The sequence below is a fragment of the Anas platyrhynchos genome, chromosome 1 (assembly GCF_047663525.1).
Source record: "Anas platyrhynchos isolate ZD024472 breed Pekin duck chromosome 1, IASCAAS_PekinDuck_T2T, whole genome shotgun sequence".
Classification (NCBI taxonomy): domain Eukaryota; kingdom Metazoa; phylum Chordata; class Aves; order Anseriformes; family Anatidae; genus Anas; species Anas platyrhynchos.
In genome coordinates this window covers 186,041,411-186,065,225 of record NC_092587.1, presented here as the reverse complement: position 1 = coordinate 186,065,225, position 23,815 = coordinate 186,041,411, and the positions used below count along the sequence as shown (strand labels likewise).

At 38.3% G+C, this 23,815-nt stretch overlaps 1 protein-coding gene across 4 annotated transcripts in view; it reads left to right on the top strand.

The window, feature by feature from the left end:
* Positions 1 to 20,274, top strand: part of WASF3 (WASP family member 3) — a 65,362-nt gene extending 45,088 nt beyond the window's left edge. For 3 of the 4 annotated variants that reach the window (XM_027469503.3, XM_072032658.1, XM_072032659.1), the window contains 7 exons: positions 1,265 to 1,399; positions 3,898 to 4,051; positions 5,811 to 5,928; positions 11,620 to 11,795; positions 14,641 to 14,904; positions 16,551 to 16,921; positions 17,647 to 20,274. In XM_027469503.3, the coding sequence (XP_027325304.2) occupies positions 1,265 to 1,399; positions 3,898 to 4,051; positions 5,811 to 5,928; positions 11,620 to 11,795; positions 14,641 to 14,904; positions 16,551 to 16,921; positions 17,647 to 17,804 (1,376 nt within the window). In that variant the 3' untranslated portion in view covers positions 17,805 to 20,274. Of the gene's footprint in view, positions 1 to 1,264; positions 1,400 to 3,897; positions 4,052 to 5,810; positions 5,929 to 11,619; positions 11,796 to 13,625; positions 13,793 to 14,640; positions 14,905 to 16,550; positions 16,922 to 17,646 lie in introns of all 4 variants that reach the window. The other variant, XM_027469517.3, reaches the window with a different exon arrangement.
* Positions 20,275 to 23,815: the final 3,541 nt, after the last annotated feature.

Sequence of the window (23,815 nt, the reverse complement as noted above, 5' to 3'; positions counted from 1 at the left end):
ATTTGGTGAGGCAACTTCGTGACTACATTTCAACTCAACTATTTCTGTGGGTGGAGGAAGCCTTAAAAGGACAGACTATGTAGTCCTTTGGTGGTGGTTTTTTAGTTATTTAGGTTGCCTATACATTGAGATGCACTTAATGGTTTTTAAATGAAATCTTACGGTACCAAAACCAGCTCTTAAGTTGCAAGACGTATACTTGTAACTTAGGGTAGTTTTTCTGCTCGTTTGTATTGTTAAAAGTAATTAAAAAGCTGGTAGTATGGAAAACGCTAAGGAAGTATTGTTTTCTTCTTAAGTTAGAGGATCATGTTAATCTGAACAGCATGTTCCAATATTAATTTACCATGTTGCTGTGGGTTTTTTTTGTTTGTTTGTTTTTTACTGACAAGAGCAAATATTCACTTATTTTAGAATAGGAAGTGGTTTTTTAACCATCATGATGAGTGCATTCTTTGGGAGGAGGTAGGAGTAGGGAAGGAATGGGCAAGCACAAGGACCTCTGGACCAAGAAGTGGTTGGTGTTTACATATGGCACTCCTACCCACTGCAGCACTTCCAAATAGGATAGGATTCAAGGCTGCTGATCTGGACTTCACTATTTACTGTCAGAGTGATTAAAAAAATAGGACAGATGAAGGGAAGGCTGAAAAGGCTGTAGGCTTTTTTTGTGCTGTGTCAAGTCCAAACAGGCCATGGGTAAATGTGGGCAATGTTACCTCAGTCTCACAAAGGAATTCAGTGATGGAACAATGTATAGGGTGAGCATATGTCGAGGGAAGTGCATGAGGACTCTTGCATGAGGAGCCTCTTCTGGTTGTTTCTCTTTGCCTTCGTTTTGATGTTGGCTTGTGCTCACGCATATAATGAAATAAATCTTAACTGTGGATTACTAGATCTTAGTTCTCCGAATTTACTTCAGCAGCTTTTACAGAGAGCAATAACTTAGGCTCTTCCTTTTCCTTCTGGAAGCAGGTCTTAATTATCAGTTGTATGAATGTTGGCAGCCCCCCTGTGTGTGGGGTTGTACGTTTGCTTCATTCTTTCAGATGGCCAACCAGGAGAACAGACTTCAGGTAGCAATTGGGGTGCATTTTGAGATTTTGTTCAAATCTATTGTCCCAAACTTTGCTGAACTAAAGAACTGTGCTGTCATAATTCTACACATACTGTTTTATTATAACTGCAGGATATTAAAGCCATTTGTCTTATGTTTTATAAGTCTCTAGCAAAGGGATTTTCCTGTCTCTTTTCTTACACACAGGCAAACATGCTGAAGACATATTTGGTGAATTGTTTAATGAGGCTAACAGCTTCTACATCAGAGCAAATTCCCTTCAAGACAGAATTGATCGCCTTGCTGTCAAAGTTACCCAGCTGGATTCAACAGTAGAAGAGGGTAGGTAATTGCATGGAAGCGTTGAGCCAGAAGTGATGTTGACAAGTCCACGGTATTTAATTACACAACAATCTCTCTCTTTTCAAAGTAATCCTGAACTGATATTTCATCTTTTCTTAGTAAGACAAGCTGGGAAAAATCATGTTAGCAGGGAGGTGGAAGGGGGAGGGAATTCTTCAGCTGTATAGCTGTCTTCATTTTTGACTTAGCATTACTTGAAGAGCCCCTGTAGTAATGGAGCCATTAGCCTGCCTTTTTCTCAGGGAGGACTTTTAGTCTGTGAATATAATAAATCATAAGTGAATAATCATACTGGAAACAGATCGGTAAACTGGGAGAAGTTTGAGACAGTAAGACCTATTTGTTTCAAGATAGAGCTGTGACAAACTAATTACTAGTGTCTGTTCAGGATCGCTGATTACAGTTACCTAAGATCTTAATAACACTCCTTTCTAAAATGGGTCATTGCATGTTTGCCCTGACCAGCTGAAATTCTCTAGGGGGTTCTAGTTGCTAGAAACAGCAGTTTCTGCTGTTGTGTCCTCACTTGCTTATGTGTTTGGTCACTTATATCATAAATAGAGCAAAAATGAAGAATTTAGGTAATGCCATTTCATTGTTTGAAAGCACTTCACCGAGGTAAGTAGAACATATTTCTCTGTCTAGGCATAAAAGCTGTAATGTGCATGTTTCCTGACATGCTTAGTTTGCCTGTCTGAGCCAGCCATTGCATGCGTGTCCTGTTCAAGTAATTTCTTCTGTCTTCCAGAAAAATAAAAAATCTTGACATTTATGTTACATCAGGACAATAGTTTAATTCTTACACAGTAGTAAATACTACTTATAATATATAAGCTGTATAAATAGTAGTATTAAATATATTTAGTATTGCTATTTATGCCAATATTAAATGGTACTATTGGTATTTAACAGTATATTTAGCCCTCCATTTCTAGCTAGCTGGTGAGTAGAAACTCTTATGAGATGTATGATTTTTTTCTGTTTTAAAATTGTTAACTGGCAGAGTATCACAGTTGATGCTAGCACCTCTCTTTGTCTAGAGAGGTCATGAGCTACGTGGAACATAAGCTAAGCTTACAGAATCACTTTTTAGCTTAGATTTTGAGGCATGTTGTGGTAATACGAGCAAAGTAGATGATATTCGTAGAGGGAACTTATTCCATGCTGAGATGGATGTTGTCTGTTTTCATGACTTTCAAGTACATGATTTTTGGGAACACTGTCCTCATTGGAGGTGTTTTTTTTTCTCGTTTGAGCACCTTTGTTTACTTTTTCTAACATCTTCTCATTAGTTTACAGAGTTTGAAGTTATTAAGAGTCTGCTGGAAGGGGAAACTAGTGAATGGACTGAGATTGTCATCAGATTTTACATTAAACTGCCATCAGTTTATATTTAATGCTAATCATCTTTCATGTTAATAAGCTGTATGTACATACATATGTTTGTATGTATTATATACAATCCATTCAAGAAATGGTTAGTGTCATTGTAGACAAGCCAATGAAGACTTCAGTTCTCTCTTTGACTGTAGTCAAAACAAACACACACCACCAATCCATCAGTATTTTGGGTTGCCTAAGAATAGAAGATAACACGGAGAGCGTACTAGCACTGTTAAATCGTGATTGGCATTATCTGGATCTTTCTGGTGTTGGACATTCCATCTCAGGGAAATATCTAGTAAATGAAATATGTAGTAAGAATGAAAGAACAAGAAATATGTAGTAAGAAAGGAGAAAGAAAGAAATACATAGTAAGAAAGAAAGTCTATCCAAAAGTGCCAGCAACTTATATCTTTCATTCGAACAAATCAAGGAAGAGGCTAGTATTATTTTCCCCAGAATTGCGTACCATAAAAAAAGATGGAATGAAAGTATGTTATTGGTCTGTATGAAGAAGATATCTATTCCTCTCTGTAGAGAGATGAAGAAGACTTTAGATTGAAGGATGATCAATTATATGGAAAGATTGGGAATTTAAAGATTGTAAAAGATATGGAGCTCTCTCACAGGAATTGCAGAGGCCGTAATTTAGTAACCATAGAATGGGATTGAATGTGGATGGATACCAGATGTAACTATAAAACATGCTGTGAAAAAAGAATATCAAACTTTGTTCCATGGTTGAAGCCAGTCTTTCTACTACTAGAAACCCAGTTTAAACTTGCTAAAAGGGGAAATAATTGCACAGCTGCATGTGACAGGATTCCTGTCACGACTTCCAAGACAAACAGTTTGTGTTCCTGTTATTTTAAGTGAAATTCTGGATCAAGAGGGATGACGATTCTTATGTGCTCTTGTACTTAAATATCATGATTACCCCTGAAAGTAAAAACAAAACTTTGTTTTCCTTCTACAGTTTGCTACAGATATTTTAAATAGCTATTATTATTATTATAGATATTATTTTTATGGATATTTAAAAATTAATTTTCACTTAATTTCAGATGTGATAAATGTATTTCTGTTTGTAACAGTATCTTTACAGGATATCAACATGAAAAAAGCTTTCAAAAGTTCAACAATTCAAGATCAGCAGGTAGTTTCAAAGAACAGCATTCCTAACCCAGTGGCTGATATTTATAATCAGAGTGACAAACCGCCTCCTCTGAATATTCTTTCGCCTTATAGGTATGCAAACATTCAGTGCTTCCATTCTTCTGCTTTTTATATAGAGAACAATTACAGCCAAAGAGAAAATCTTTGTTGGTTATTGAGGTATGTTTTTGAGGACTTCCATGTTCATGAAAACAAAAATTGCTGTTACCACACTGAAAGTCATAGGCTGTACCTGACAAAAAAATCATCGTATTTCAGCATAGCAGTGTTACATGGCATCATGGGATCAGAGAGCAAGTGCCATTCATCACTTAAAAAGTTAAAAGAAAATTAATGCTACAATGAACAATGATTTCTTTGGTTTATTTATCTAGAAATTAGGATTTTCAGCTTTTGCTTTCTCTTCCCTCCCAACGTAGACATATGTGCCTGCGCACCATCTCTACCTTTCTTTCTCCTGTTTACAGACTAGTGAAGAGATCAGCAAGCAGGATTTATTTCACTTCCCGTTTCCTTTAAGTTTATAGCTGTTCATGAAGTCAGTATCATCTGTCTGAAGGGTTGTAGGCACCGTGCTTTTACTGTGTCCTTTAACATTTGAAAAGTACTGGATCACCAGATTGGTGAGTTTATCTGTAATAAAGCAGCTACTCAATCTGCAGTTAACTTACTGGATTTTTTTTAGTAATGTTGTAGAACACTTGCAGTGTATTTTTTTTTATTTTTTTTTACAGCTTTTGCTTGGGAAGTAAAATTGTTAGACTTGCAGCTGAAGTACAGTTTTTTCCACTGCTGTGGACAATTGTTCTGTTATTTACAATCACCCAGTGAGTTGTTATCCATCAAGTGTTTGGTACAGTTATGGTCCAATATGTGTCTGGATGATACTGCCAGTGAGCTTTATTGCGTTATTCCTTTTATATTAGGGATATGTTAGTGAAACTTACTTTACTTTTATTTCTTAGTAAGTCTTACACCTACTGAATTTAAATTATTTTTATTTGCCTCGGCCAGAGTTTACAGACTCTGCAGTGCACCAGTTTAGGAAGCTAGACTGGCATCACTGTTACATGCTGTTCAAGCCATGCCAGTTGCTCCGTCATGTTGACCCCCCTCACACACACACCTATTCCTTCTTAAGCATGTAGGACGTCAGAAGTTTTCATATTTCTGGGCCACCTCAAATTAGGATTTGATAGCATACCCTTTCTGTGACCTCTTAGTCTGTGTGACCATGGCTCCTGCTGCTGTTTGGAGCTACCAAGCCCAAATCAGCTCTGTCTCAAATTCTCCTGGAACAGTTTGGTAGAACTGTGGCAGAACTTCAGTTGTCACCCCTTTCCTAGCCCTTTTCCAAATTCAGAGTAGCGAAAATAAGTGCTTCCTGTCATAAGGGTGAAGGTACTCAGACTTACCTTGTTCCTAAATTTGGATCCAAAAGCCTGTCTGGATTTTGAGCCAAATTCCCCTTTTCTGTTTTCTTTTGAGTCAGTTGATTTCCATTCATAACATATGCTCCTCTGTCCCCTGTGCATCCTGTTTTGGCACGGATGTTCTTGTAGCGCCAGGGTAGTTCACTCCAGCAGTCAGCTCCTGCCTGGGAGCATGCCTCCTGAAACGCTGTTCATTCCAGCCCTTTTCCTTGAAATTCTTGGCATGAATTAAGCCAATTGCAAGCTGTAATTACAAAGAGTGGCACTTCGTGCACTTGGCATGCTGTCATTTTTATGATGAAAAAACAAAACATTTTGGATGATCTTTGAAGGTAAGTTTTGCAGGTTTAAAAATGCTGCTTGATATTTTCTTAGCTTTTATTCTACTGTATTTTCAGGGATGATAAGAAAGATGGATTGAAGTTCTATACCGATCCTTCTTATTTTTTCGATCTTTGGAAAGAAAAAATGTTACAAGATACGGAAGATAAGCGAAAAGAAAAGAGGAGGCAAAAGGTAAAAGCAGAAACAAAATAGAAAAAACACGTATTAAAATCCTGTGTACACTTGTCCAGGCATAAAAGTCGATAGGGCATAGTTTGTGTGTGTGGAAAGACTGTCCACTGTAATACATGGTTGTGGACTCTGAGTTGGTTCAGTTTTTATAGCTCGTGTCTGTTTTAAGTTGGCAAATTGAATGCTAGGAGAACTATAGTTATCTTCCAACATACTTCCTTTAATCCTTTGCCAGTATCTGCTTATTAATACTCAGTGAAGTAGCCCTGTTGTGCTTCACAAAAAAAGACCCTATGATTTAGGTGGTGGGGGGAAGGAATTAGAATTACAGTTTCATTTTCTTAGTTCTTTATCCAGCAGCAGCAACTGCTCTAGCAAAGCATGGGCTTATTCAGAAGTGCATATTCATTTTTAATTCCATTATAGTGACTCTTCACTTTTCTATGCATAACAAGCTAGCAAGATGTTAATACACAGCAAAAATCTCTGGTTTAGCAACAAGAGACGACTCACTCAGTAAGTTGTTCACTTCCTAAAAATTTGAAAACAACAAAAAGGCTTTTTCATAGACAGATGTCTTCAGTCCTGGACTCTTTTCAGCAGTTTGATCCAAAATGTGCAGTTTGAAGCAATCAAGATTTCTTCTTTTAATGGTTTTTAGTTTTGAATGAAGAAGTTGCTACTGCTGCAGCTTCTTTGCTGTCAATTTTTTGATCAAATCTGAGAACCATAATAAGACTTTTGAAGATAATTCTAAAAAAAAAAAAAAAAGTGAAGAAGGGAAGTTTGATGAAGCAATGACTGCCTATCTTATCCAGCAGCAGGTGCCCTTCTAGATGGGTTCAGTGAGAGATAAGGGATTTGAATTGAGAGGAGTCCAAACAAGGTGGAAAGACTGTTCAGAGGAAATAGAAAGAAGTTACTTAGTTTTCAGGACATATATATACACACACAGACATTGTAGATGAAGACTTGCTTTAACTAAAACAGTTGGTGAATTTGTGATTCTAAAAGTTTTGGGAAAAAAACAAATCAGATCTTCCTGTTAGGAGAATGAGTCAAGAAATGTTTACTGTTTTGACAGGTATCTCAGTATTAAAGTATTAAATATAGTTGAAAAAGCTAAGAAAACATTTTCAGTACGAGATACTGTCTGAAGTGTCGTATTGGAAAATTTTCACTTGGTTATGTGTATAATTGTAAACAAATGTATATGCAGGGTTATAATCCTACTCTATCCTTAGCATGATAAGCTGTAGAGTTGATAGAAAGATGGGAAACAATTACAGCAGCTTCTGTTTTCCAGTTCAGTTGTCTTTAAATTTAATTCAGTATTTCTATGTAGAAAAAAATACATAGTGGTAATTAGAATCTTTGACTTTTTTTTTTTCCTCCCAGCCTTTTTTCCCCTTCAAATTTAAAGCTTGTCACTAGAGAAAGGGATAAAAAGAAACTATTAACCGCTAAATTTTTCATTCTGATTTGAAACAAAAAAGGGGAAAATTACAATAGTGTTTTTTAAGCTTTAACTAATTTCATTTGAAAACACTGATAGCTTTAGAGACATTTTTACAGAACCCTTTAGAGACTTGCTTCCAGACTACTTTACGTAATACATCTCACTTACTTCCACCCATGGTATATTTTTGGTAGATTTTAATTGCTGTATCACAGTCTACAACCAAGATGCACAATGTGTTCAGTTACAGGATTATCAAGGTGTTTTTGTGATATATGGCTATAAGTTCTACCTGAAATGCTGTTTGGATCTTTTTTTACACGTATAACAAGACCATCTGAGAAGAAAGCAACACACAGATTTAGACCTGCATACATAGGTATGACTTTAACAGGTAGAAATCAGATTTCCAGAAGTTGGTGTGCAAATCAGCGTATTATTATCTGAACCTTGGTGGAGCTGCAGGGTTTGGGTGAGATGTGTCTCAGCCACTGTCAGATTCACAGGTTGATTAAGACTGGCCTTTTCTTTTGCTCTTGGCCCTACAATAGCAGTGAGTGGGAATGAATCCAGGGTATCTAGTGACATTTTGTGGCTAAAGTTATGTTTTGAATCTATGAACTGACACTTCCACAAACAATTTACATTTTACAGAAGCACAAAATATAAAAGCTGTTGATAAACTGTGTGCAAAAGAAATAGATATGTATAGGTTAGTATATTATAAATTAAGCATCCAAATGCTGTCCTTTTCAGCTGACCAAATATAGCTGTTTTTTAGCCTCAACTTTTTGTGGGGTCAGTGAAGAACAGGCATTGCACTGGAGGATTTGTTTTCCAATTTTATTTTGGTAATTCGTCTTAAGTGCTCGAGTTACTGTGGCAGGTTTATGAGGCATTTCATTTTCCTGCCTTGAAATATCACACTTCGTGTTTAACTATGGAGAATTCTAACAGACTTTCTTTGCTTTGACTCTTTCACATAAATGTTTTCTCCAAAGGAAACTGTGATTAATTCTTTTTAAGTTGAAAATCTGTGGTATACTGCCCATTTTTTAACTTCCAAGCTTTCAGTAGGTCAGTGCGTAGGAGGTCAATGAGGTTAGTTTTGACTTGTAGCTAACAATAATATTCAGAACTGAATGTCTGCAGACCGGTTATTAATTGCTGGTTAACTAAAGGTGAGTTGTTCTACCTCGCTTTTTATTGTTCTCCATATTTTCACAAGGAGTGATTAGTTATTTAAATAATTAAAAATCTTTAAATTTGAGTGTTTATATGCTTGCAATTTAAAAATTCTTGATGACTTGAGTTTGGTGTAGGATCCTCTAAATTTCCGAAGTCAGGAAAATATGCTAGGCTCATGCTTCCATTCTTTTTTTGTTTTGAAAGTAATGAAAATACTTGATGAAGCTCCTTTTAGTTACCAGTTATTCTTTATAACAATGCTTGATGTATCATTTGCTAACACTTGATGCAAATATGAAACTTAAAGTTACTTTGAGGGCACTAATACACTTGTGTGGCTGAAACCACTTCCTGCCAACAGATAAATCTTGTACCTGCTTTCTGGTTTAACCTGCAGCATCCATTTGTCTACCAAAGCTTCTACTACATTCAACTAAAAGGGAGTAACTCTTAACAATGCTTAACATTCCTAAAAAAATGTTTCTAATTATAGTTATTTTAAAGGCTTCAGCTCCCCTAGAACTCTGTCCTTGCTCTGTGTGTTAAAACTAGAGCTGTCACCATTGTTCTAGTCCAAAATATAAGAACATATATATTCCTTTTCCTGGAACAACAGAAAGCTGCTCTACTAGAGGTGTATATGGTTTTGTCTGCTGCAAATAATTGGCCTGCCCCACCATTTGGGAAGGAATTAAATGTTTTAATGAAAATAAATGTCTTTATACAGTACTCTAAAAATCAATACAAGTAGGGTCTACTACTGTTTGAGTAAAAAGGGTTCCAGCATATTCATTCATTACCATACCTATGTTTGGAACAACCTATCCAACTGAAGTATGAGCCAGTAAAATCAAACTACTTTGTATTTACGAGACTAAGTATTTATTTACTTATGCGCACAGTTTTATGAAAAAGGTAAATACATAGTGGTCTCTTAAAAGTTTGCTCCTTTTTAAAAAGGGTAATCATGTGTAAGCAGTCATGTAAGCATTCCTGATTTGTATCAAAACGATTCTCTTCCAAGGAGCATTGTAGATGGTTCAGAAGTCTGATACTTATATCAGAAACTTAAAAGAAATACATAGTAGTGACCTTCAGAAGATGGAGCTACTATCCTGTGAGGAGAAATAACTAAAGGAAGTTTTCAATTAACCTAGAGGTTTGCTTTTGCTTCTCCAGTGTTATGAATTGGTAACAAATTCTAAATAAATGAACCAGGATAAAAGATTGCAAATTAAATTTTGCAGTGATCAAATGAAAAAGACAGATGTAAAGCATTTTGTAAGCATATATTCAGACATGGGGATTAGAAAAAACTTCATATATTTAAAATAAAGCATGACTGATTCTACCTCCCTTGTGCTCTGATTCCTGTATTGGGAAATTTCAATATGAAGAAATGGTATTGAAGGAGAAGATAATGTTGTGTAACCTGAATAAATAGTGGATTGATGCTAAAAAGTTTGGGAAGGAAAAAGAGTTAATAGGTGTATAAAAAAACAAACAACTGAGGTACTGATCTTTACTGATATTAATCAGGTCAAAAATCTACTCCCTCCAGGATATAGGAACGAGCAAGTGTTGTCAGGAACATTTAGATGTTGAACTTCAGAAGGTTTTTTTTTTCTGTCATCCTTAATGCTAGCAAACATGGATCAGCAGGCCCAGGACATAGACATGCACAAAAAATCCAGAGGTCCAAAACAATGACAAGCATTTATTTGGTAATTTATTAATTGCATAATGCCAAATAAATTATTTCAGAATCTTTTAATTGGTGGTGTTTGACAGCTGGAGAAGTACCAGTGTGCATCTGTGAGCTATCATTTTTCCTTTTTTTTTTTTTGGTGGGACTGTTTGGCTTTCCAGCCATCATCCCTTACTTTGGAGGTAGAGACTCAACGTATGCTTCCGTATCAGTGTTTTTCTGAACTCCTGTCTAAATGAAATTGAGTATGAGTGCGTTATCAGAATACCAACATAATGATTTCGTAAAAATCTTCTTGTAGCAGCTGAAAGGTTAATGCCAAATTAGAAATAGATGAAGAATCTTTAACCTGTTCATGAACTAGTATTGTAAGATGTGGGATCTAGAGCTGGTTTACAAGGGCACTGGGTTGTTTCTTTTTTTAATGTTGAGAGAAGAAGTAGCACATAAATATGTTCCTGTTTGGATTGTTCAAACTTCCTTATTTTCCAGCTGAAGCACCAGTATGATCTTATATTCAAACTGAGAAGCTTAGAGGTAGGTGGACTTCCAGAGGTGTGAAACCACTGAGTCCTGCTGTTAGGGGAGCTGCTAGATGATCACTGACATTGACTGGGCCTGAAATGATATAGAAAAAGTCCAAAAACTAAACTGACTGCTTTGTCATGAAGCTATCAAGCTGTAGTATACCACTGGCCTGAATATTATTGACATGTTGCAGAGAGGATTACTGCAATTCATTTTAATTTATGATAATCAGAAACAAGGATGAGGAAAAACTAGGAGAAATTTTGGTAGTTTACCAGATCCATGAAGGGAAGGCATGTTACAATAAAATGAAATAATTTCCTATAGAATCTTAGCATGTGACAGAAGAACGTGTTTCTACTTTTTCTTTACTTATGCAGGGCCTCAGGTGTTTGTGACCCTAACAAATAACCAAAATATCCCTGAGCACACTTAATGTGAGTTACTTGCAGAAGGAAATCATAGGTGCTTCAGGACAGTCTAAATAAACAGTTGTCATATGATGTCAGAAGAAGTTAAACTTCTGGCTTTTAAAACAAGTCACATTCCTGTCTATACTGGGAAAAACAGTAAGTCAGTATCACACTGGCATGTGCATCCTACAGAAGAAGGGCAAAGCAGAGCAGTCTTACTAGTAACGAGGTTCATAGTTTTAAGGAGATAATCTCGTTTTCAGTCATTTTATGAAGACTTGGCTTCATCTGTAAATCTGGTCTTATTTTCATGCGCTCTAACTGCATTTTAACCTGCTTTTTTCCTTTCCTTTTTTTCTCTCTTTGCATGCTTTATTTCTTTGTTTGAACATCAGGAGCAAAAGCGTATAGATGGCACCACCCGTGAGGTGAAAAAGGTTAGAAAAGCCAGAAACAGACGCCAGGAGTGGAATATGATGGCGTATGACAAAGAGCTTAGACCTGACAACAGGTTGTCTCAAAGTGTGTACCATGGAGCATCTTCCGAGGGATCCCTGTCCCCAGATACTAGGTCTGTTTACAACAAAGCTGCTTGTTATGCCACAGTTGTATGTTCAGAAGCACTGAGTAGATTTAGGTGTTTTTACAGGCTGGGAGTAGTTAGAAGGGACAAAATGTACATTCTGCTTCTTAAAGCTCTTCTCAAAAATTATTTTAAAGCATAACTAACGTAAACTCTGTAATTAATGATTTTTTTCTTCCTCAGCATCAGATGAGCATTTTGTTGTCATAATTTGCTGTGCACTGGAATGAAATAAGTATTTGCTTTATGTTTTATATTCGATCTTGACTAGCTGTAGTTGCAAAAGCATTTAAATTGGCTTCAACCAGATAACGTCAATGCCTCTTTCTTCATGACTACTTGTCACAGGTTACACTGCTGATAGCTTAATAAAGATTTTTTTGTGATCAGTCCAATCAGGCACACTCTTGCCTTTAACAGAAAGCTTTAACAGGGGAATAGGCTGCTCAGCTTTATCCATGTTCTGTTTGTCTGTAAGACAAGCTACAAAACCAGATGCAACATTGCTGCTTGTGATATTCCTCTGAAGAAAAATCTCTGCTTAGAGAGAAGCAGCAGAATTCATCTGCATTGTGTGAGTTTCCCTTTGAGCTCGGTGGGAGTTACCTTCTCCTGGCGTGTACAGAAGTCTGAGTTTGTTCACTGAGCTGCTCTCGCTAAAGGATTTTCTCTCATTTTATTTCTGTTTGTCAAGGTTAATTGCTAGCAGCAGTGTTAGGAATGAACCGAACCTAGTGGAAAACTTGGGCAATTTATGTTTAAATTGTTGAATGCTAGGATAAGGAAACAACTGAACTGCAAAACTATGCACTAATACCTCAAATCTGCTGTCCAGCTGAGCTAAAGAATAGAAAACAAAACAAAAACAAACCTTCTGAAATCTCTGTAAACCTCGTATTTCCATGTTTTTGAAGATTCTAAGCAAAACAAAATTTGTAAAGACAATTTCTACCACTGTTTCCATGTGTTCAGATCCCACTCTCTCTAAAATCATGTAACCATCTTTTTTTTTTTTTAAAGTTTCTAATGCAAAATGTTGTCTCCTGGTTGTTGGTCTGTGGTATTTCATTAAGACTGTGCTTTCCGTAGGTTGATCTGATAAGATGACATTGATGTTCCCCTGTGAAATGCAAGATGTGGATTTTTATTATCTCTGAGCTCTGCCTTTCACATGTTTCAAGTCTCTTTTAGGGCTTAACACTTTGCTTCCACAGTTCCTGAGTTTAAATAGGTGCATTGGAGTTACTTGTTTTTCTAATCTCTGGGCAATGTCAAAGTGTATTTGACTATTTGTAGATACCCCTAATAGTTGCCATCTGTAGGATTTTAACTGCAACAGTTCTAAAGATCATGTTGGGTATAAATTTCGTGGTATGGTTGGATATTGGTGCGTATTATAAAACTTCAAGGGCTTATAAAGTGGAGAACTTCAAGTTTCAGTGAATCAAGTATCAGTGGTTAAATCCTAAAATCTATTCCATGGGTATGAAAGGTTAATTTTGTGACTAGTACCAACGTGGAGAGAAGGTTTCCTGTTGTATCTTGGGGTAGTGTCAGTTGTAGGAACTAAGCTCTGGAAGGCATGATGCATACAGAAATACTGATTTCAGAGAGGTTTTCATGCTGACAGCTACTGTGTGAGCAGTGTGTAACGCTTCTTTAGAACCTTATTTGTATTTACTTGTGTTGTTTTTTAATGTTAAAAAAGGCTTATTTCTCCTAGTTTGCTGACTGTAAAACTTGCATGTTAAAGGTTGATGTCCAAGTGTCCAGACTGTGGCAATTTACAATGTATTTGTTATACTTATTGTACTTTAGAGAGAGAAACACAAGCTGAATCCAAACAGAAACCAGCAAATTAATGTGAGAAAAGTAAGAACAAGAAAAGAAGAGTGGGAGAGAAGGAAAATGGGCATTGAGTTCATGAGTGACGCAAAGAAAATGGAGCAGGCAGGAAGCATGAAAGAGGACAAAATGCCCAAAGGGTTTGTCATTTTGTTTTACTCAAAGCCCTGGCTTTTTGTTGCTTACCTTGCTTCCAGTCTTACAGATAAGTGCATCAGTTTACTGTGTTCACTAAAAGCCAGGCTGCACGATTGCTTGATACTAATACAATACAGCTCTGTGCAGTAATGGGACGAAGAGATCCTTTTGCTCCCTCTCTTGGGCTTATTCGACAGAGCATCCTAGACTTTGTATCTTTATGAACTCTCTGCTCAACTAATATTTACGTTTCCCAGTTTCTCTAAGCCTTTGCAACAAAATCATTTGTGCAAACCAAAAGCGTTTTCTAACTTTCAAAATCAGTTGTCTCTGCTTTGGTAAAATATATTCTTCTGCATAATTGTGAGTGCTTGCAATATTGCTTTCCTTTTTCTGCTGCTGCTGTTAATGTGAGGCCAACCTGATAAGCATTAGTACTTCAAACAATGGACTGTCAAAGTCATCGACCAAAACAACGTGCTTCATCGTGGCTACTAAACAATTGTAAAACCTGGATAACTTCTTTTCTTGCGTTTTTAAAGTCTTCCCCTATAAGGGAGCATTGTGCATGCGGTTAGTATGCTGAAATATTTAGAGATTTAGTCCTTTTATGCTGACTTGTCAGACTAAATTTATTTTCAAGTCCTGTTAAGCTGAACCATGATTTTTTGTTGCGTTTGTTCTTGTGCTTTCCAACGGACTTAGATGGGAATGGTGCTTGACAATCAGGGAGTCCTGCTGCAAGAAAAAATAATTCTGATTATATTTTTAGGTTTTCTTGTGAGCTGTTCAGATAATGCCATTACACTTACATAATCTGTTCTTCTACATCCATTTACTTTAATTTTAGGTCCCATGCATCTGATGTTACAGATTATTCTTATCCTGCCACTCCGAATCATTCCCTCCATCAGCAGATAGCAATGCCTTCATATGGAACAGGAGATGGTCCACAGTACATGGGAGTATCCCAAAGCCATGAGCATGAATACAGACCACCTTCTACCACAGCCCGACATGCTACTTTAAACAGACCTCAGCAACCACCTCCACCTCCACCCCAGCCTTCAGATGGCCAGCATAGCTCAGTACCTGTGGTACCAGCAGAATATGGGTAAAACTCCTGATTTACTCCAGTGAATTCTTGACAAAGCTAGAGGGATGCATGTTTTTCATAACCATCAACACCAAATGGCATGCACAAAAAAAAAAAGTACTTCAATATCGAGTACATTTCGTTGAGGAGAACAGAACCAGTTTGATACAATTTTTATATATGAGTTGAAATTGAGTGAGGAAAGGGTGAAAGCAGAAATAATTAGCTTCATATTGAATGTGGTGAAATCAATATATTTGTAACACGTTAGAGGTCCCTAGTATAATTTAAAAAGGGCATAATTTTCCTTTGTAGTAAAAAGTAGTTACAACATAATTAGGATATTTTAAACTCCAGGAAAAGTATAGGGAAAGGTACTGCTGATTGTGATTAATATGACCATTTTTATGCTGCATCACTGAAATGATTTTTAAAGGAGCTTAGGCTAGAACAGGCAGGGATCCCTTCAGACACAGAATCAAGTTCCCTACTGCCACAGACGTCTTTGTAATTCTGTTTATGCATTTATCAAACTCCTTCGTAAATATTTTGCCTGAAAACATTTTGAAGAAAGACTTGCTCCAGGGTACTGGTTCTCTGATGGCAAGAAACCATTTATTTTCTAACAAGTCTGTACCTATTTTTTCTTTTGTCCTTTTGTTCAAGTAACTTACAGTTTCAGGTCACAACCCCAGTAAAGTTGTATTTGTTCTCGTCTGTGTCAGTTTGAGCTAAGCTAGCCAAGCTTTTTCAACCTCACTTGATGCATCCCGGAATAGCATTTGCCTGATTAATGACAATATCATGCTGTAGATGACTCAGTTATGCTATGAGTGACTGCTCCAACCTGCATTTTCTCTCTGTTATTTCCAGTTTTAGCAAAAATACTTGTGGTTAGTCCCCAGGTACATGACCACTGGTGGTGTGTCATTGCTGTCAGACACTGACATCTGTTGCTGAATGTCATTGACTTTACTTCATCTCCCGTATCTAGTTCTTTACCTACTTTGTAACTCTTATACTAATTTCCCATTTTTTCTGTTTAACTCTGTTAATGACATTTTAACAAATAAATTAGCTCTTCCCTGTTCTCTTCCCTGCTTCTTTAAATTATCAATTAAATTTACCAATTTAATTGAATGATACTTACATTGATAAACTTGACTAAAGAAGCACATGAGATGCATGATAGACTCTCGGGTAAATGTTGCCATTCCTACTTTCCTTTTTCCTCCATGCCCATCTCGTATTCTCTCTTAATATTCGTTCCAAGGTTGTGTTTTATGGAAGTGCTATGCACAGTATGCAGTTTTCTTGGTCCCTTGTTAATCATAGGCACTGTACGTAATATTTTTACAGAGTAGACGTTGAGTAACAAACATAGCTGTATAGTTAGCTAGGCAGCAGTAATAAGATAATTCTAATTTTTTTGTGGACTTCTAAAAGGAGGTTGCCCTTTACTACTACTTCTGCTTTAACTTTTGATATTATCAAGATTTGATAATTTACGTGCCTGTGGTCATTTACATATTTAATGCACCAGTTGAAATTCCTTTCAAATTTTTGGTTTGAGGTAAGGCTGGGTGAGAGCAGTTTTAAGGGGGTGATGATTCTGTAAATCCTAACTTCTGATGCATTCAAGATTTTTATTTTGTTTGATACAGGATGGTTCCAGCTCAGATCGTGGATTATTACAATCCTACGGGGCCTCCCCCTCCTCCTCCCCCCCCAATGATCCCTTCAGCACAAACCGCGTTTGTGAGTCCCCTTCAGCTTCCTGGGCCACCTTCCCATTCCGGACTGGTGACGGGCTCTACATACGCAGCTACTCATCCTCCTCCTCCTAGTGGGCTTGTTGTCACTGCTCCTCCTCCTCCTGGCCCACCTCCCCCCCCTCCAGGCCCTCCTGCTGCAACTTCATCCCTTTCTTCCTCCCCCATGCATGCTCCTCCCGCTGCTGAGGCGAAGCGCCATGACGCTGCACAGCCACCAATAAGTGATGCGCGAAGTGATCTTCTTGCTGCCATACGGATGGGTGAGTGAAGGCTGAATCTTGGCTATTTCTTTTTTTTTTTTCTATGAAAGCACTATTTTCCAGTGCTCTGAGTTCAAGGTTTCTGTCCTTAGTTAGGCTAAATTTCATCGAGAGAGTGAGTTGACCACAACAGGTACCCCACACACATTCTGACATTTGTCAACTTTGATCCGTTTCTAAAACCTAATTTTCCAAGATCTTCAGCTTTGTTAAAAACGTTCTGATATTTGTGTGGATGTAATAAAACAAAAATGGTATTCATGTTTATCAGGTAGAACTTCTGTTAGAAGCACATGGATCTGTTCAGAACTGAGTTACCCAACACCAGGTTTCAGCCTCGTGATTTTTAGTCCATGACCAATGGCTGTTCCCCAGTTGGGTTATGCTACAGAGCTGTACTTCTTAATGGTTTTTCCAAACACTTGTGAAAAGTGACCTCTTCAGATCAAAAGGATATGTATTGGGTATAAAGGACATTCAGTCTTGAATATTTAATTTTAACATACTGTTGGCAATTTTTGAAATCTAGAAGCACTTAGGCTCTGAGAATGGATCCCAGTCTGCCTTTTTTTTTTGTCTTTGTCTATTCTTTGCTTGGGAAAACCCTCTAATTCAATGCTTGTTTTCTTTTTCTTCCTGAACATACTGCTAGAATACAAAACTCATCAATAATGATGTGAAATGAAAAGTCTGAAAGCTTAATTTCGGCATATTTGTCTCCACAGGAATTCAGCTGAAAAAGGTGCAAGAACAACGCGAGCAAGAAGCAAAGCGAGAGCCTGTGGGCAATGATGTGGCAACCATCCTTTCAAGACGCATCGCCGTGGAATACAGCGATTCTGACGACGATTCAGAATTTGATGAGAACGATTGGTCAGATTGAACCTGCTCTAAGCACACTGGCAAGTTCGTGAAATACTTGGCTTCAGTGGTTGCTTTCTTAGCACGACGTAAAGCAGGATGTTGACATGTATTAAGGCTAGTGATTGAAGTGCTAAAATTGAGTTGGTATTATTCAGAATGCTGTAGCTTAGCAACTCTGGTAATAATGTGATTATGCTTATGCAGATCAGAAACTTGTCTTACTTTCAGTATTTACCGCATAATACTTAAGTGCCACTAAATGTAGCAAATCATGTGCTGCGTGCAAAATACGCTGCAGTTGTTGCACTGTTACAGAACCAGCATTTTATTTTACTTTCCTGATCTTAAGGGATAAAATATATTTTTTTGACTTTGCATCTTACTCTTTTAATTATGTAAACAACTTGGGTACTTGTGAATTGGTCTGCTTGTTAGTCTTTGAGGCCAGTTAACCGTATGACTGGGTGAAGTGCTGAGTTCCATAAACACACAACTTTTAGCTCTTTATTAGATGCTAATTATGCCCATGTTAAAATGCAGCAGACAGTAACTAAATACCTACTTAGTCTATTTTTAAGCACATCTGGGCTTAGTATTTTGCATACGGATTTAATTTTATATAACTCAACCTTTTTTAATATTAAAAATGTAGCAGATGATGAAACGTGTGCTTTGAAGAAAGACTCCACGTGATCCAAAATTAACTCGTTATGAGCCGACTGGACAAATTTGTAACAGTAATAGCCCTAGGTTGCTGCCTGCTTGTTGGGTAGAATGCTGGGAAGCCTCAGGTGGGTAGTGAATGTGTGTCGGTATTACAAAAGAGGGTTAAAACACCTGCACAGCTTTTCAGTTTTATGATACAGATCAACTGGACACAAAAATTTCAGGATAGACCCAACTGAAGCCACGTGGTTGTTGCAGTGTAGAAATGTTGTGCTGTTACTGCTGAGGAATGGAACTCTGCCAGTCTACATCTAGCAATCAGATACATTTCACAAGTATTAAACTCGGTCCTTATGCTTGTAGGTACAAATATTTGTAAATAAGTTTTGTTGGTTGATTTGTGTATGTATAGTCATGACAGATTGTTTTTGGTTTCCTGTAGCACATTTACTCAAAACTACCATTAATTTGAATGTATTTCTTTCCTAGTACATCGCATTTATGTAACAGTTATTGGCAGATAAAGCAGTTTTAATGGCTGTTTAGGTACTGTGCTGTCTGTGTGCATTCTTTTTCTCTTTCCCCTGGAACAGTTGCTGACATAGTCTGCTTCGGCTGTTTCCTTTAAAAGTAAATCATATTTTTTTTCTCAGTACAATACAGTATTAAAATGTTTTTTTTTTCTTTTGGACTGGGAGTAGGGCTGCTGCTTTGCCTAATGAGGCTTTTAAAATGTATTAATAAGAAGAGAAAGTTATTTCATTAACAGATTAATTTTAATCTTTGTTACAGAAGTCAGCGTAATTCCAGGTCTAAACATTTGGTAAAACACCTTTGTTCTGCGAGGCCCTGTCTGTTCTTAAAAATTACAAAGAAAAAGAGTATATAAAAATGAAAACAAATAAAATGAAATGGAAGATGATTATCTAACCTCTGTTTACACAATTAACAGTTTTTAGTCCTGAGAATGTAACAGCCTAACATGATGTTTGCATGCAAGCTGCTGGATATTTCATTGCTGTTGAACCTGCATATATTTTTTTCAATTTGTGATGGTTGTTTATATGGTAGGGTGGCAACGTGCTGCCTCAATGTTGATGTTAAAGATTTATCTTATAAAGTACAACCGATCTCTGCATAATGCAGTCTGCAACTACAGTTCCTGTTAATCAGTGGCAGCTGAAGGTACTCATCTCAGTTTGCTAGATCAGTTCTCGTCTTTGCCTTAAATACAAAGCTGACTTTTTGCTTTATTTTGTGCACTGGAGTCTGAGGTCTGCGTGTCCACAGAGGCCGTAGCTTGATGATGGTTTCATTAATGCACGAGGGATGGTTCATCCTGATCATAACGACGCACTTGCATGGTGGCTTGCAAAATGGTTCTCCAGATGAGTCGGATCGAGGCGCGACTCAGACTGCAGTGTTACGCTGCTGTACAGGTGGGGAGAGCACTCAGTATTCTTTTACTATGCGTTGAAATATATCAGCAGAAAATTCTTTCCATTCTCCTGAAGTTTGATATGACAGAAGATTTATTTTATGAGCACAGAGGCTGGGTGTATCTGAAATTTTGTAATTTGTTGTTTTTAAATAATAAACGTTAAACAAGCAACCAGTTGTGACCGGTTAAGGTGGTGTAGATTTTTCAGTCTTAGTAGCCAACCTGTTTTTCTGAACCTGCTATGTTGTCATTTTCCTTTCAGTATTAATTAATAAAAATGTGAATTTAGTGATGTAAACTAACATTCTAGGCTCTTTTTATCAGTTTTATCATACTTTGGGTTGTGAATAAGTAACAGATATGAATAAAATCTCACTTTTGAGCCTGTCTTTCTTTCCTTAGATTACTAAGATTTTACCGTTAAACGTCATCCCTTTGTTGAATAACAGAAATGAAAATAGAACACTTCTAAATGCTGTCTGTGATCCCAGGAGCCACAGTTTTATTGGGACATAGGCCAGAGTCTGCGAATACAGACTTCATTAAGGCACTGCTGTGCCTAACTAATGTTTTTTTCCTAATTCACTTTTGTTTTCTTTTCAACCTGGATTCAAACTCTGAGTTACAGTTCTTGGCTGGTGTATACAGGTATTAATTTCCCTACAGATAGGTTAATTTTTTTTAGGGAAACATTAAGCAGCACCTTGGCTCTCAGAGAGAACAGGGCAGAACATACCAATGGTATTAATAAGCCCCTTTCCCCCCACCTTTTTTATAAGGAAGAGTCTTTGTAGATTAATGATACCAAGCACACTACTGTAAAATGCAAGGCCATGTTTGCCTCCTACAGAGCATTTGTAATTAAATTTTTTAATCGAGTTAAAACCTCACATGGTAACAGGATAAGCTTTTCTATCATGATGGGAAGAACTCACATAAAACTATTGAGTAACCTAGTAGCCTAACTGCAAGTTAAACAGATTATTTGTGCATTTTAAACTTGGTTGTTCCCTGGAAAAATGAATTCATTTTTACTCAGAACTGAAAATTCCGTCCTTCTAGTGCACATTTTTTTCTCTGATTTGAACTTAATTCAGGTAATTGAGAGCAGAGACACCAGTTCTAAATACAAACTGAATATATGGACTTGCAACTCTGATTCAAAGGCTCATTTAGTAAAGCCAGCTGATACCAGTATTTAAACACGGTAAATACTCATGTATCAGTTGGACTGATGATTGACATCACTCAGCTTACTGTTCTCTACAGCTTTTATGGCTCTTTTTGGATATTAAATATTATTTAATATTTTGAATGTTAAAGAGTATTTCCCTGCAGCTAACCTGACAGACCAGTTGGATTGTTGGTTTTTCAGATTTCTCAGAACCAAGATGAACTGAATGGAGATCTTTATTGTAAGAGAGGTGCATGCAGTTTCAGAACAAGCTCAAATCTGATCCAAGTTTGCGGTGTGTGAATTGATTCAGCAGGAAAGGAAGAGTCCTTGTTGGAAAATCTGTTTTTGGGATGTATTTTTCAGGTGCTGCCTCATCACGTGCTGGGCATTGTTTTTAAGACGAAAGAGGTGTTCCTTTCCACTTGACACAACACACCTAAAGAGTGCAGCGAATGTGTTACTTTAAAACATCAACGTACGCTGAAGGGGGTATAAACCTGCAGATAATGGAAATTCAATGCCAGTCTTGCGGCTGAGAGCCATGCAAAGATTCCTCTGAAAACTACACAGAGCTCCAACCTGGTGGGGTCAACTCTGGGGAAAGTTTCTTGCCCTTTGGAGGGCAGCCGGGCTGCCTTGTTAATTCTGAGCGAGTTTGAGGGGTTTCTGCTACAAGTACTTAGGGATGTGCACACACACACGTGTACAAGGAGCTTCTGCAGCATCTTGATGCAGCTTTGTGTTCAGGTACTGAAGCATTATCAATGTGCCTGGCGATGTACGGGGATGGAAATAAATGATCCCTGCTGGAAGCCCTCAGGCCCTGGCATCAGCCACAAAAGAACGAGCAGAGCTTTGGGCAGGTTGTTCAATGAGGACTTGAAAGGAAGTGTGGGGACTTAGAAGGACTTGCTGTAGGTTTCCAGTCAAACATCTTTCTTTCAAGAGGGGAATAGAAAGAAGGGGAACACTGGAAAGAAAAATGTTAAGTGCAGGACAGGGAGAAGGAATTTTGTATTTGCCTTCTTTAGCTGGAGGCAGTGATTGCTCACGCGCTATCCAATATCTTCACATCTCTCTGGAGCTGTGAGTTCTTGTCCGGGTGATGCGGGTGCATGCTTGTACGTGGGGGAAGCAGTCTCAGATGTTTGTGCCGGGCTGGTGTTTTTTTTCAGTGCCGTAAGAAAACAAGTAGCCTTTAAGACTCTTAGCTAAATATAGTAGTCTCTGGAGATTAATCCTTAATGTCGCAGATAAATAAAGAAGTTCTTATCTGATTAGCTGGAGCAGGAGGGACTCGTGCTCTGCGCTCCTGGGGAGGCCACATGCAAAGTACTCCAGGGATTAGGGCTGAGGGCAGCCGCTCCTTAGAGGTCTGAGCAGCTTGGTGTCCTCTGCGTGGTGTGACAGTGCTGCTGAGTGCCTCGGAGGGACACACAGCTGCCGTCCCGCTCAGCGCTCACTCACACCAACGTGATGCAGGGGAAGGGAAGGAAATGAGGGTTGGGAATCTGGCGAACCTACCCTAAAGCAATAATCCTGGGCTGTCCGTCCCAAGTGTCTGTGAGAGCAGCTCTAGGAAGCAGGAGTCCCACAGTGTGTGCTGAGGGATGTGGCAGAGCTCACCTCGCTAGCTTTCCTCCAGTTCTCATGGAAGCTGTGATGCCTCGCAATGGCAGCCAACTGATTCATTCTTCATTCATTTTTCAGGGTAATTCTGCTGCTAATGCTTTGTTTCTGTAGTAAATTTTCTAGTAAAAACTTCCTAGTCCCTTATCAGTTACCTTTCTCTGACTTGAGTTGCCTGCAGCTCTTGCTTTTCACCCTTAAATTGGATGCAGTCGCCAACCCTTGCAGCATTACCTTTTGCTTTTCTGAAGTTACTAGTCCACTGCTGATTTTCGCCAGCAGCCTGTCCCTCTGCACCATTCTCTTTTCTTCCTTCTGGTGTTTTGTTTTCCTTCCAAATTTAGCGTACTTCCTAAAACTTTTTCTTAGGCTGGTTTCAAGCAGCAGCCTAAACCGCTTCTGATTTCCATTATGCTGTGGATGTTGCTTCTGCATTTGGGCAAGAAGAATTTTCTTCTGTGTGTTTCATGTTCTTCAAAGGGCAGCCAAAGGGAGGTGGTTGCACACCGATGGGCAGCAGAACCCCACCACAGCCCGTCTCTCCTTGCCCCTCAAAAGAAGAGGGAGAGAAAATATGTTGGAAAAGGGCTCAAGGGCCAAGATAAGGACAAGGAGATTGCTCACCACTTACTGTCATGGGCAAAACACTCAGTGTAAAGGAGCTGCAGCGTGGAGATCTGCTCCATGTGGGACCCATGGGCTGCAGGGGGACAGCCTGCTCCACCAGGGGCCTCTCCACAGGCCGCAGGGGAACTGCTGCTGCCTGCCTGGAGCACCTCCTGCCCTCCTGCTGCACTCACCTGGGGGCTGCAGGGCTGCTGCTCTCTCAGCTCTCACCCCTCTCTCCCAGCTGCCGTAGCTCACCAGATTTTTCCCCCCTTTCTCAATCTGCTCTCCCAGAGGTGCAAACATTGTTCATGGCTCGGCTCTGACGCGGGGCAGTTTCTGGATTCTTCTCACAGAGGCCACCCCTGCAGCCCCCACTACCAAAACCTCGCCACATAAACCCAATACACATGTGAAGTGCTATGCTTCGGTTTCTAATTTGAAATACTGACATACACTCAGCTTTCCATTATTTATAAATGTCAGTGGTTCCTGGGAGCATTTGGAGTTT